Source organism: Halichoeres trimaculatus, unplaced genomic scaffold (genome assembly GCF_033239565.1).
Source record: "Halichoeres trimaculatus isolate MK-OKI-2021-1 unplaced genomic scaffold, fHalTri1.1 fHalTri1_scaffold_7, whole genome shotgun sequence".
Classification (NCBI taxonomy): domain Eukaryota; kingdom Metazoa; phylum Chordata; class Actinopteri; order Labriformes; family Labridae; genus Halichoeres; species Halichoeres trimaculatus.
In genome coordinates this window covers 12,768,374-12,782,402 of record NW_027437185.1, presented here as the reverse complement: position 1 = coordinate 12,782,402, position 14,029 = coordinate 12,768,374, and the positions used below count along the sequence as shown (strand labels likewise).

At 40.7% G+C, this 14,029-nt stretch overlaps 1 protein-coding gene across 2 annotated transcripts in view; it reads right to left on the bottom strand.

Annotated features, from left to right (window-relative positions):
- LOC141793351 (connector enhancer of kinase suppressor of ras 2) overlaps nt 1-14,029 on the bottom strand; it is a 71,055-nt gene that overhangs the window by 32,085 nt on the left and 24,941 nt on the right. For both annotated transcript variants that reach the window (XM_074673976.1, XM_074673977.1), the window contains exons 5-8: nt 13,863-13,904; nt 5,830-5,949; nt 2,737-2,796; nt 2,516-2,584 (exon numbers count right to left, since the gene is read on the bottom strand). In XM_074673976.1, the coding sequence (XP_074530077.1) occupies nt 2,516-2,584; nt 2,737-2,796; nt 5,830-5,949; nt 13,863-13,904 (291 nt within the window). The remainder of the gene's footprint in view (nt 1-2,515; nt 2,585-2,736; nt 2,797-5,829; nt 5,950-13,862; nt 13,905-14,029) is intronic.

Below are 14,029 nucleotides of genomic sequence, written 5' to 3'. Positions count from 1 at the left end.
GAAGTAAAAGTCATTGTCAAAAGTCACTTTTGCTAATAGTTATTGCCCCTCTGCCCCACTTTTCAAAAAAAAAAACTGGTGGCTTTGGTACAAACCAATTCTTAACATCGCAATCCTCTGAACACACAGCGATTCCCCACCCCCCGCTCCACGAAACTAACATTTCTGGTTAAGATTTCAGAGACATGAGATCTCACAGAAACTTGTGTGATTGAACTTCAGGAGCTAAATGTGGAGGCCTGTGGATGCCGTCAGCTCCCTGTCCTGGAGTGAGTTCTATTTTCCATCAGAGAAAAAAAATGAAGAGGAAAATATGGGTAAATAATTCCACTAGCTTTCCTTCCTTTTCTGTATCCCTTTTGCCTCAAGGTACATTCTCGTTTATGTTCACTGTCATGTTTGTGAGCTGTTCCAGTCTGCTCCTCTCACTGGTTACTGAAAGTTTCTGGTGCAGGCTGGGTGACCTAAAATGCTTGTATTGACTCCACATACTTATGGAGTATTGGGACAAATAATCAGGTAGGGCGTGCCCCGAATAAGGTCAAACCCCCTGACTGTTGATGAGGGCAATATGGTCCCTGAATCTGGCCTGAAATTGTCCAGTGTGTGGCGAGCTTTACATAGATGAGCACTTCAGAAGCCCCCAGACCCCATGTTATTTTTTTGTGTGATTACCAGTGGTTCATAGATCGGTTACCGGGGTTGTCTTTTAAGCATCCTCCTGGCAAGACACCCAGAAGCTCAAGTCCCATATTAAAAAAAAAAAAGTATACTCCCGAAAATAAATTAAAGTTTCTGAAGCATTTTGCCTCTATGATAAAGTGAACACATCACCACCAGCATCGGCCAGCTGAGAATTGATTGTAACACTAATGGGAGATCATGATTTGACTGACCTGTCCATGAACTCCTGCTTTCGTCATGTTAAACTTCTGCTCCCCTGTTAGCTCATCCACAGCAGTGGACAGCACACAGTGTACATCAGCACTGAACACAGATCTAACCAGGCCAGTTTAAAAGAGTTCTGTTATGCAAACATGCAGATAACAGAGGGAAACAGGGAAACCTACCAAAAATAGTAATAATAGAACATAAACTGCTGCCGAGGAGGTTTTTCAAATCCCCAGGGTCGTCATTATTTTCCCAGATGCTTTTACCTCCACATAATTATGTTGCCTCTTCAAACAATCAGTTTGTTTTTGAGCAAATTCCACATTTTACCTCAAAAGAGAAGCGGAGCTAAAAACTGCGAGCCCTATTTTGAAGTGGTTCTCAAACAGAAGCTCATGCATAGACATGAAGGCAGCGCTGTAGCTAAATACGTGAGTTAGGCCCACATAATGATTCTATAATGTAATGGAGTTTGTTCATTCAATACTCACACTAATCTCATTTTTGAAAACGGAGTCTCACTAGATAAACTTATCAGCAGAGATGTTGACAGAGAGTTTGATGGTGGAGTGTATCCATCTTCTCTCCTCAGCAGCTCCATTTAGCCCCCCTCCTCCCCCTCGTTTTTCTTTCATCAGCTTCCTCTCCTCCCTAAGTCCCTCTTTGCTTCCTCCTCCTTATTCGCCCCACTCTCCCAGCTCTGCGACTTCCCAGCATCCCCTGACTATTTCACCCCCCATTCCCCATCACACACACACCTCTGTCTCCCCCTGCTTATCTCATCCCCCAGGGTGAGGGATCAGAGTGGCGAGGGTCTAGCTGTGGGAGTAATGAGCGGTTGGAGCTGAGAGCCTGGCGGGGTGCGATCTGCACTGTCACCTCGAGGAGGGAGAGGGAGAGAGATAACACGAGGCTCCCTTGCGCGTCAATCAACGCTGCTCCCCAGCGCCTACACGCCACTTTCACATGAGCAGCACCTATCCTGACATACGAGGAAATACTTGTCGAAAAAGCACATGAAAGACGTCTGCAAACAGATTAAACCTCTTTTCTACCCCCTCGGAAATCTCCAAAAACGGTGGAACAAATCGTTTGTGTCAGGGCTGACAGAACCGGCAATAGACAGCGTACTCAATCACATACTCTCACAAGGCACTGTTCCATTTAAAATGGCTGCCCATTCTGCGTTCCCCTCTAATGTGATGAGCTGAAGGAAGAAATACAACTTATTCAAGTCTGAAAGTGGAACATGAGTTCACATTTCAAATCAGACGCCTCCTTTAGGAGTTTCTTGTGACAATGGGAACAAATTCCAGAAAAGTGTGCTCTGACAATCACGCTGGACTGAACAAAGGTCTTGTAACAATCGTCCTATAATCTGCTCCCAAAGCAGGTCTCATTAGCCTACATAGCGACACAGGCACAGGACAGGAAGCACCATGGTGGCGGTGGCAGTGGCAGTGGTGGTGGTGGTGGTGGTAGCAGACATCATGTACCTTGACATTTCCTCAGCACAGCACAGAATGGAGAACAGAAGGCAGTTTGCAGTATGCATTCACAGTGAAACACATGGAAAGTTTATTTCTGTGATTCTCTGTTGAGTTTGGAAACTTCCCCCACTCACCACTGTCTGGTGGTTGACTTGGATCACCTCATCTCCTGCATGGATCTTCTTACATTGGTCAGCCGGAGACTGCAGAGGCAGAAAAAAATGGAAATGAAAAGGATGATGAGAGAAAATTTGAGATACATTAGAGCGTGGGTGAGGTGTCATTGCGAAATATGACACCAGAAAATGTGTTTGCTGGAGTTTGAAGCTTCTGACTCAGTGAAATAAAAACTCACATTCTCTGTGGTTCCAGTGATGACATGGAGTCCATCATATGTTGATTTGATATACATCCCCTGAAACACAAGGACATAAGCAGACAGAAAGGACTGAGTACGCAGTAATATAGAGACTGTAAAGGGTTACAGTGAACAACACAATATGATTCCTCTTGAATTCCAATGTATCAGGACTTTTTGTTTGACAATATCAAAATTGGGATTTTTTTTCAAATTCAAATTCTTCATTTCAATCTTTGTTTATAAACTGGATTGGACAAAGTTATCACTTTTCTCCAGCAGAGGGTGAAATGTTTCTCTCTGACTCACGTGATGTGCATATTGAAGAATCACAATTTAAATCGAATCAGCACCCAAAAATCATAATAGAATTATAATAGAATAGAATGGTGAGAATAGCATATCGCCCCAGCCCTACTTCATAGTTGAATCTGTTTTTAGGTTGCAAAGTCCACACTTAGGTTATTTAAAGGTAGGGTCTGCAGGATTTTCTAAAACTTAAAGTAATCCTTCTTATTTGTCACTTATGGGCCTCTGTACAAGTGTGTCAGTGTCTGTGTCTGCCTCAAACCCTCTCCTCTGCCTGTATGTTGATGTTTAGGTTGTACTGGGATGTTTTTGGGCAGAGAGTAAGCATGGTTAACTCAGCCATCGCAGCACGCCCAGTGGGCAAGTGACTTTGTGTATTGATCATCGAGTGGAAGAAGCTATCCCAAGCAGCTATAATAGTGGATGTAGAACGGACGTAGCAAGAAAAACAACCAAAGTGAAACAAAATGGCAAACAGATAAATCTTTTTACAAAACGAGGGTGAAGCTTGGCTCAACCTTCACTCGCTTTCGGGCACTTGGAGAGCAGCACAGGACAAAGAGCGATGTGAGACGGCTTTCTACTGAGCAGGTACGTGCCAAATAACCCTGTGATTAGCTTGTGCTGACATGTCAAAGAGGGGCACAGCCCCTGAGTGTCCCTCGTTTAGAAACCAAATGCTACAGGTGGTTGCTAAGCTAGTGAATGTATTCGCTATTCACAGTTCGAGGCAGTTGGTGTGCGCTGCCGCTGGCACTGAGCCAAGGAGGAGGAGCCAGTTTGAATGTCGTGTTTACTAACAAGTAATGAAAATTCTTGCAGACCCTGCTTTTAACTGTTTGGCTGCACTACAGGAACATAAAGATCACCTTAACTGGAACTGCTCAGCCTCTAAAGTATATCTATTAACCTCATGGAAAAGATGGTTTCATTTCTCATAGCCAATCACTGAAAAGCACTTTTCTTTAAAGAGAGGGTATTGTGCTTTCTTTTTAGAAGGCTTCATACTGTCCCTCTGGTACCCCTGTAGTGGCTTTATGTGATTTACAGCAGGAAAAAAAAAACATTTTTTCTTTTTTCTCATTCTGGCATTTCAGTCTTCATGAAATGCTTAATTTCAGCTGCTGTCTCTTTAAGGCTCCTCACTCCACAAACCCCTTCTAGCTGATTTGTCAGTTGGAGGCCTGTTAGGGGCGGAGCAATAAGTAGACCCTGGTGTTTGAGACTTGCCCTCCAACCAGAGATATTTATGAATTAAGCTTATACTTTAAGCAAGTCCATTTACGACCTTGTGAAGTTCTCATGCTATTTTCCTTAAAAAATGGACCACCTCAAGGATTTCTACATACATACATAATGGTTCAAATATCAGCACATCTATGAACATCCGGCATTTTCTCTTTATATCCCTGTTTAAAATAACGGAAATCATGATACCCTGTCTTTAATGTGATATTTGTGACAGTGTTACCTCTGATACCAGAATGCCACCAAACAGGCTCGCTGCTAAAAATTAACTGCCCAGAACTCTCAGCGATGTAACGCAGGAGTTTGTAAAACATGACGCAGTAATTTGATGAGGTGAAAACTAAATCCTATATCTTTGATCTACAGCTGTAACACAACAACAGTGACACTGAGTGGAGAAATTATCACCACAACTCACAACAACAATGAGACTGATGAAAACAAAAACAGCAGTAAAGATGAAAGTCACTGCACATTTCTAACAGAGAGGAGAAAGTGTCATACTGCAGGTGAAATCAACTGCTCCTCATCCTCCAAGTTACCCCATCTTCCAAATTGATGCACTGAGACAAACATTTTTTACTTGGGGCACCCCAAAGACTTCATTAATGCATCTTTCCTTAATTAGAAATTATATTTAAACTCGACTATGTTTTGACTTTGTCCTGTCTCATTGACTTTAAACTTCTACTGGAAGTCTAATTCAAGACAACATTTTCTCATTTTGTGTTTTGATGATGGTTAAGTAGAGGTCTGCCAGAGACAAAACTCCCTCTGCTTTTTTAAATGACTTGAATTTGCAGACTCAAGTGTTTGAGTCATATCAAGCTTCTCTTCACCAAAGCACTCAGTGTCCACTGTTTTGTTGTTTAAACATGCATTTTTCTTCCTCTGTACTTTAAAATTAACTCCTCTAACGGCTCGACTCGACTCTTCAAAGATACAGCACTCAGGTTTTGAGTTGTGGCCTGACACATACTCTTAGAAAAATTAAATCTAGCAAAAGCAAGGAAGGAAGGAAGGAAGGCATTTTACACTCATGAATTTAATTTTCATTAATAAATTTAAATTTCAAGGAGAATGTTCAAAATAGCACAACCACGACTCATAAAGCTTACATCAGGTTTTGTCCTTTGCCGGACCAGGAGCTTTGAAGCTACATTGATTTAAAGAGCAGTGTTACAAGCTTGGAAATGCAGCATGGACATACTATAACCTCATAAAGTGGCTATGACGTAGGTTTGAGCAATAAAACCAAAAGCCTTAGCTAAAAGATAATGAAATGCTCTGTAAGGCGGAGGAGACCCACGTAAACAGGTAATAAATGTTTGTGCAGTTACTCCATTACGCAATACACATCCAGTGCTTGGTTTTAATGAATATGTTAATTACTGCATCTTTGCAGCTTCCACAGCTCTGGTGGAAGCATGTGTGTGTGTGTGTGTGTGTGTGTGTGTGTGTGTGTGTGTGTGTGTGTGTGTGTGTGTGTGTGTGTGTGTGTGTGTGTGTGTGTGTGTGTGTATGAATCCTTACCAGGCCTTCACTGGGCATGATGCTGGTGAGGTGGACCACCTCCAAGTGGGCAGACTGGGAGACCAGAGAGTCTGATGACAGAGAGATGATATGGTCGCATATCCCCGCTAAGGTCTTACACTGGAGGTGTCATCAGAGGTGAAGATAGCAGGAGGGAAAAATGACGGGAGAGAGAGTGACAAAAAGAGAAGACAGAAAGTTATTGAGATTGGTTTTGGTCCGCAAGGGATGCTGTGACCTAGCTGGAGGAGGTGAAACAGAAATCATTTCATCAGATTGTTCCACATCGCCACTTCCATCACTCCAGCACACAAACTGTTTCCTGTCACAGTTGGTCCACGGGCATGCCCACAAGACACTGTCACAGACAGGACAACACATCAGCGATACCAGCCAGCCCTGCGGTGCCCCGGTGACGTTTGCTAACATCTAAATCACAGAGCACACATTCCATTTGTGAGCATCTGTGATTTTTTTTTTTTGAAGGTAAAGGCTATTTTTGCTCTGCGATCAGGTACATATGAGCCAACACAGCCGGCTCTTTTTTTTTCCACACTGCTCTTAAATTCCCTCACATCACACGAGTGTCTAATAAAATGCATAGCTTCACCTTGCTTTTGTTCTAAAAGAACCCCCGACTGTTTTTCAGGCTATTTGTCTGCTTGGTCACGCATGCAACTTAATTTATCTCCAGCAGCATCTCTGCCTTCTAATCTTGGCTGACTGACTAGAGCGGGCTCACAGAGACGGTTACCCTGGTTATCTTGCATCATTGCGTTTCTACTTAGAGCACAGCACACTCACACACACACATACACACACACACGCACACACACATCACAGACATACATGTGACAGAACATACCTAGACTGAAATGACACAAGCTGCACAACAGTAATGAACCCTGCATAAAATAATCTTCTGATCTCAGTTCTAATGAGCAATTACCAGATTAAAGCGATGGAATGACGAGATCCTCAACTCACACATAATACAGAGCATGCATTCACACCAACAGGCACATACACACACAGATACACACAAACACACTATAGCTCAGAGCCTATGATTCATTCAGTGTGAGGGAAAAGGTGGAGGATTTTCAGTGAGCCGACCATGTGATGCACATTCTCTCTGTCTGTCTTTCTGTCGTTCTCTGTCTCCTGCTCATATATTCATAGCATCGTTTTCTGGGTCAGTTATTGAGCATTACATTGCCTGTTTGGTTTTCTGTTTATTTAGTATGTTTATGTTCTTTTCGCTGTGTACACATGTTATAAAGAGGCACCCAGGACCATTCATGACATCCAGACTGAGCTTCCATTTGGAAAGAAAGAGGAAATCTATTTTGTGCATTAAATGAATACTGATTCCAGTCATGGTTTTGGAATCCCAGGGTTGAAAAAACATGACTTACAGCATTAAATAGATGCTATATGTATACGCAATATGCTGCATATTGAATTAAGTCTTTCCTAAGCAAACACTTGTTCCATCCACCAGGCGACTAAAAGGTTTTGGCTTCAGTTGCGTCGGCATAACATGAGCCTTTTACAACCAGTTTTATGAAGTAAAAAACAGAGACCAGCAGTCAGACGTCCAGATTTGAAAACATTAGCTGCTCCCCTGAAACATCTTGCTATCAGTTGTGTGGATTTATTTTGAACTGAAAACAAGTGATGTTTAGAAAGACAAAGTAATATGCAGATAGTGCATGAAACTGGTCTGTACAGCAAAGAAACATAAACCTGTTTGAAAGCTTAAAGCAGGGGTATATTGCTCCTTTAAGGCTTTTAACTGCCTGTTTCCCTCTGGTAGCTTTACAGGATTTTCTATCATTTATTTAAAAGAGCTAACATTTATTCATATTTCAGGATAAGTAATAATATTATAGTTTTTGTCCACTTTGTTTTAGCTGCTATCTCTTTTTTTTACTACCTCTCTTTTTAACCCTATGACTTTCACTTTTCAAACGCAAGGGATAGGACTAGGGCTGCAGCCTGCAGCTATAGAATATTTTAATATTCGAGTATTCCACTGAATATCCCATCGATTAATCGAGTAATCTGAAAAAATACATTTTTGTTTAGTTAAGGAGCAGTTATTTTTCAAATGAAAATTTTTTCTCTTTAAGAAATAGAATTTTCTGATACAGCATGTCAATGAGAGCACTTGCTTTGGTAGCTCCAAAATCTGTAAACACACTTTGACACATTTTTTGTGCCTTGTACATCTCATCAAATGCTGCGGACCCAAATGGCACCCGTTTCGTAGAATGACCCATTAGTCTCCAAACTCCAGAAAAGAAGCTAGATTTGTTGCTTGTTGCTATTTTGTATAAGAGGTAGCTTGAGGGGTCTGAAAACTCTCTTAAAATGGCCTCAGCTCTATTTGAAATACCACTCTTTGATCTTTTTTTTTAAGTAAACGATTCCTCAGAGAAAATTACTTGAGTATTTTTTGTAATCGAGTACCTCAAATCATTTGAGGAATCGTTTCAGCTCTAGATAGGATGTTTACCCAGCTTCTCAAAACTTAATAAAAGAGCATTAGCACGCCTCAGTAGAACAATAGCCATGGACATAGAGCACCCTCTCAACATCCACTTTCAACTTCTGCCCTCTGGCTGCAGGTACAGAACACTGAAATGGAGAAGGGCTCGCTTTAACAAGAGCTTTGTACCATCTGCCAACTCCATCCTGAACAAGACAACCCACTGACCAATGGGTTGTAATAAAAAGTGCTCTATGGTTTTCTATAGTTTTTACATGATTTTACTTGAAGTATCTGTTTCCCTAACTGTATGTCTTTTGTTGTTGTTGTTGTTGTTGTTGTTGTTGTTGTTGTTGTTGTTGTTTAAGTCCTTCTTGTTTGGCAGGCTGTGAAAACTAATTTCCCACTTGGGACAATAAAGTTATTTATACATTTATCTATTTAATTTTTTAAGCCTCTAATTTTAAATCCAAGAAATAAAAATTAATACTTTATTATAATTTTTTTTTTTTGTTGAAGCACTAAGACCAGAAAAAAATACAATGTTTATTTTAAGATGTACAGGCACCCCCAACAGGTTTTACTCAATTCAACAAATTTTCAATGATAGCAACTCAAGAAAATGCTCTGCCAAGGGGGCTAATGCTACACTCCATTTGTACCCGGAAGGTGGAATTTCTGAGTTGGAACCCCCAACTGGAAGCCGCCCTCCAGGTCGGAATTTCCAACTTGGAAGTCGGAGCACCCACACCACCCTTGGGTTCCCAGTAGGAAATTCTGAGTTCAGCTCCTGTTATATTCTTTTTATTTTAGAATTTCTGACCAGTGTTTGTCACAATAAATCAGCCGTATAAGTCAATGTTTATATACAGAAATACTGCTGTTGTGGCAAGTTTCCCCACTTGGCAACTGTAACGCTTAACTCTGGGATGACATCATTCCCACTCCCGACCTCCCAGTTCGGAGTACAAATGCGAGGCACCACTAGGCTCCTCACTCCCCAAACTACTTCCCTCTGATTGGCCAGCCCTATGGATGCCTGTTGGGGGCAGACCTTTGTGTTTGAGGCCCACCCCTTCAACATGTTATCAACCAATTAGATCCTAATGTGGTGATCTCATCATTACGGCAAGTCTCATGAATATTTCAAGCCTTTTTCTTTAGAACGGACTGTTTTGATCCGTTTACAGACAGATTGAGATAACTTTCTGAAGACATCAAGTCTTGTCACTATACACAGTGAAGTGTTGCTGCTATTGTGATTTGACTCCAGAAGGTACACCAAGTTCAGAAAAACACCTCATTTAAAGTCTCAGTTTGATGCAAAATCTGTGTGTGGGCCAAACTGTGGCAAATAATAAATATGCCAGGTTAAAAACTATGGTGTCAGATTTTTAGGTCTTTTAACTTCCGTACTCACATTTCTTTTATCTAAGAAAGATTTCTAAAACCCTTTACATCTCTGTATCTCTTAAGATCCCTGGGCAGAGGTCTCCTGCTCTAAATACCAAGCTTGAAACCAAAGGTGACGAAGCATTTACAGTGAGGGGTTGAAAACTTCAGAACAGTCTCCCCAGGATCTCCCCTTTTCTAATTTTAACTTTGACCTGAATCAAGCTATTTTAAAAAGTATTTTAGGATGTTGTTTCCTTGAAAGTCTTTTGAGATGTGTTATTTCCTGATTTGCCTCTTGATTTTGATTTGCTGCCCCTGTAAAGCATTTTGTTTGGGTTTATAAATTAAGTTGTTCGTAATTATGATACATTTAAATGTTAAACTGCAGACAATGTTTTGCGTAAATTGTTATATAAAAGTGTCTAATAATCAAATTCATAATGTGGATTAAATTAATTGTGGTGTTTGCCCAAACAGTGCAGCCCCTGAGGAACTATCTGAAGAAATGGGTAGAAAATAAAAGCAGAGCATATCTGTTTCAGTCTATATATTTAAACCCAGTATGTGAGATGTCCCCTGCTGGGAGCCACGAGCACCAGTTTTGTGTTGCTGCTCTTGTATCACTCTTTGATCATCAGACTAATAGCCTGACCTGGGATTAACACAGACCTTGAGACAAGAGGCTGGCTACTAACTCCTCCAGCTGTGACATACCCAGCCTTGATCTGGCACACCTCTGGAGAATAAGAGCCCAGATTATAGGGGAGTTGACTAATGTGGCTAGCTGGCGTGAGATTTAAGTGCAGTGAAACAGAAAGCCAGACATACTACACTGCCAAATGGACTAAGCTCCACACTCTTTTTCCTCGTCATCAACCCGCACCTTTTTCTCAAACACATGCTTCAATGCATGTTAATATGCTAACACACACTGAGGCACAGTTTCTTAATGCATCATCTCTACATGCTTGAGAATATCATGCTATAGCTAATAAGAACCTGACCAGAGAAACAGTAGGACGGAGAAGGAGAGAGGAAGAGAGGAGCAGGGAGGCAGTGAGGTAGGAGGGGGGTCCAGGAGGAAAGGGTAGAAAACAAGGGAGAGGGAAAACACACAACTAGGACAGTCTTATGTAATTTCCCTCATCCTTATGCATGCATGCACAGAAAAACACACACATACTCATACACGCTCCATCAGACACAGACTCACACATGCTCATATCTTATCTCTCTCATACACACACACAACGCACATGCATACACACACTCACACATACATGCACACCCTATCCCTGTCCATCTGATCGCTGCAGGCCCTAGTCTGGTGGAGAGCAGAAGAGCAGTGAGTTTTGCATTATTGAGCAGAAGCTGACAAATGTACAACTACAGTCACAGTCACAACGGCAGAGCTGACCAGAGCGTTAAACAGTGTCTGTGCAGAGCGTGTGACCAACAATCCACTCTTACTGAGTGGAACATCCCTGTGAGAATGAACCCCAATAAAAGTCTGCATGAATAATGAAAACAAAGGAGACAGACTGGAAACACTAGAGTTCAAATATGGATGATTAATGAAAATACTGTTCCTGTTTGTGGGAGTAAAGGAAAAATCTTAGCTGTTCATTGCAAAAAAAAACCTGAAATCTTATGAAGTGTTTTGCCTTGTTTTCAGAAGAAAATGTCTTTTTAGACTTAATATGAGCCACATTCACCTGTCCAGTCCAGAAAAATGTCTTGTTTTAAGTTATTTAAAGACAAAAATGAGGTCTGAATTGCTGGTAAGAAGTTAAAAAAAACTGCCAATGGAACGAGAAAAAGTTACCTGTATTCTAGTTTCAAGCAACCTTCAAGCAAAATTCTCTTATTCTACTGGCCGATTTTTGTACTTGTTACAAGCGATACATACCTCATTTTTGTTTTTTAATAACTTGAAACAAGACATTATTCTGGTCTGATTAGTTGAATGTGGCTCATGTTGAGGACAAGACATTTTTTACTTAAAATTAGGGATGCACGATATTGGATTTTTGCCGATATCCGATATGCCGATATATCAAAACCCCTTTTGGCCGATACCAATACCGATAATCACAAGTTTGTTTGTTTTTTTCACTGTAAAGAAAGCTAAGTCTATCCTGTACTGGAATTTATATGTTACTCTTATTGTGATGGTCTTATTTGTTTAAGAAATTCATTCAAGGAATTCATGAATTTCCCTTCGGGGATCAATAAAGTATATTTTATCTTTTATCTTTTATCTTTTAAAACAGAACAAAAAAACATTTGATTTTACCATAAATAAGAAATGTATTATTTTTTCAAACTCAAGACATTCAGTATTGAAATACAGAAAAATGATTTCTTTAGATCACATGAACTTTAAATGTACAATGCATTTTTAAACATAACCAAGTTGCATTTGATTATTTTAGAGCTACTGTAACAACCTGGTGACAGACACAGAGCTCTGCAGTGCAAATAAATGAAGTGCTATATTTTATTTAAGGAGCTTATTTTTCAGATGGAAAATAATAACAAACCTAACTGAATAGCACCTTATCGGCTGTGCATATCGGCAGAAATTTTCATATCTGCTGATACCGATAAACGTGTTTTTAAGCTTTTATCAGCCGATACCGATATTGTGCCGATAATATCGTGCATCCCTACTTAAAATAAGACAAAACATTTGATAATATTCTAGTTTTTGCAGTGTGATAACCAGTTATATTCCAAAGCATACATGAACACTATGAATATTTATCACAGGTTCCTGTACGTACTGCGCAGGTCGACATTATCTCCACTTTATTTATTACGAGAACACAAAGTAAACAAGGATCAGCTGGGGAGTATAATCTCAAATCAAACACCTCGTCCTCCTCTCGCTTCCCTCCGTCTCCCTGTTTCACACATAAACCTCCCACACATAACAGACTTAGTCATGTGTGGCTCTCGTCTGGCACTAAGAGTGAGTGTCTGTGTGTGCACACATGTGCAGAGCCATTTCAAGTGTTTGGATGTGTCATTAACAGGCCTGGAACAACCGAGGTAAACGACAGCAATGACTCAAAAACAAAACAAGCAAAGGGGAAGGTCAGGTTGACATGGAGGACATAATCCTGCGATGAGACCAACATACAGTATAGATTTATTAAAGAGGTCATGCAAAGGCACAACTACATAAGCCATCTGACGGAAGATCTGACCAGGAATTTATTACTTTGCATAAAATCTTCAGATATTTTTCTATGGACTCCCCCGTCATTTGATTTGGTTTCCTCCTCCTGACCTTGAATGGCAGTAGGAAGTGTCCCAAATCCAACTGTCAGCCCACATCAGACACTCGCTGCTCACTCGGTTTCACAGACGGTTCTCTGTCATACATGCATACAGGCACACACACACATGCACACAAATTCACACACAGAGTGAGGACACACACAGAGTTCTTGAAAGGCCTCAGGCTCCCTTGGACCATCACACAAACAATTTTGGGTCACAGATTCCAACACACACTCACAAAACTCTGACATACAAAAATACACAACAAAATAGAAACATGAGACAGGAACTCCTTCTCCTTTCCTTTTTTTCTACTAGATAGAAACATGTTAGCAAATCTGCTCTCAGAGAAAGCAAAAAACAAAGTGTAGACTTCCTAAAACTGTACATTTTAAAAAAGAAAGGATATTTCATTTGGGTTAGAAACAGCTTTACCAAAGTCATGTAAAACAAGGGGCTTGCTGGCAGGATTCTGTCTAAAGGTGGTTGATGATTTTTCTCAACTTGACCCTCAACAAGTTATCAACATGTTGTGAACAACTTATGTCATTATGGTTGGAAAAGCATCCGCTTTGAGACTCCTAAGGATACCTGTACCTGCATTTGCTATTACACAGCAGTTATCGTCTGTCTGAAACACAGGGAAAGATGAATTAACCAAAGCCGGTTCAGCCATTCTCTTCTCTTTCCAGTCCTTTGAGGGCTAAAGTGTCTACCGTCTGTAACTACTTCAAATAATTGAATCTGACTGGCACCACACTCTTTGCATCAGAGCTGAAAAGTCAGGACAAGCTAACATATAACTTTATTTATCAAAGCAGAAGTTTTGTAGTGAATATGTTAAAAATAAACTTACCACATGAAGAATCTTATTCTCTGTCTCATACACAGTGCAATCCTGCAGAAGGAAGAGGAAGACAAACATGAGCTGGTTCGAGCATTTATGTGAACATCCAGACAGAAGCTCTAATACCTCCTCTTCCTCCAAACGCAGCAACCATTTTATAAAAAAAGAAGACAAAT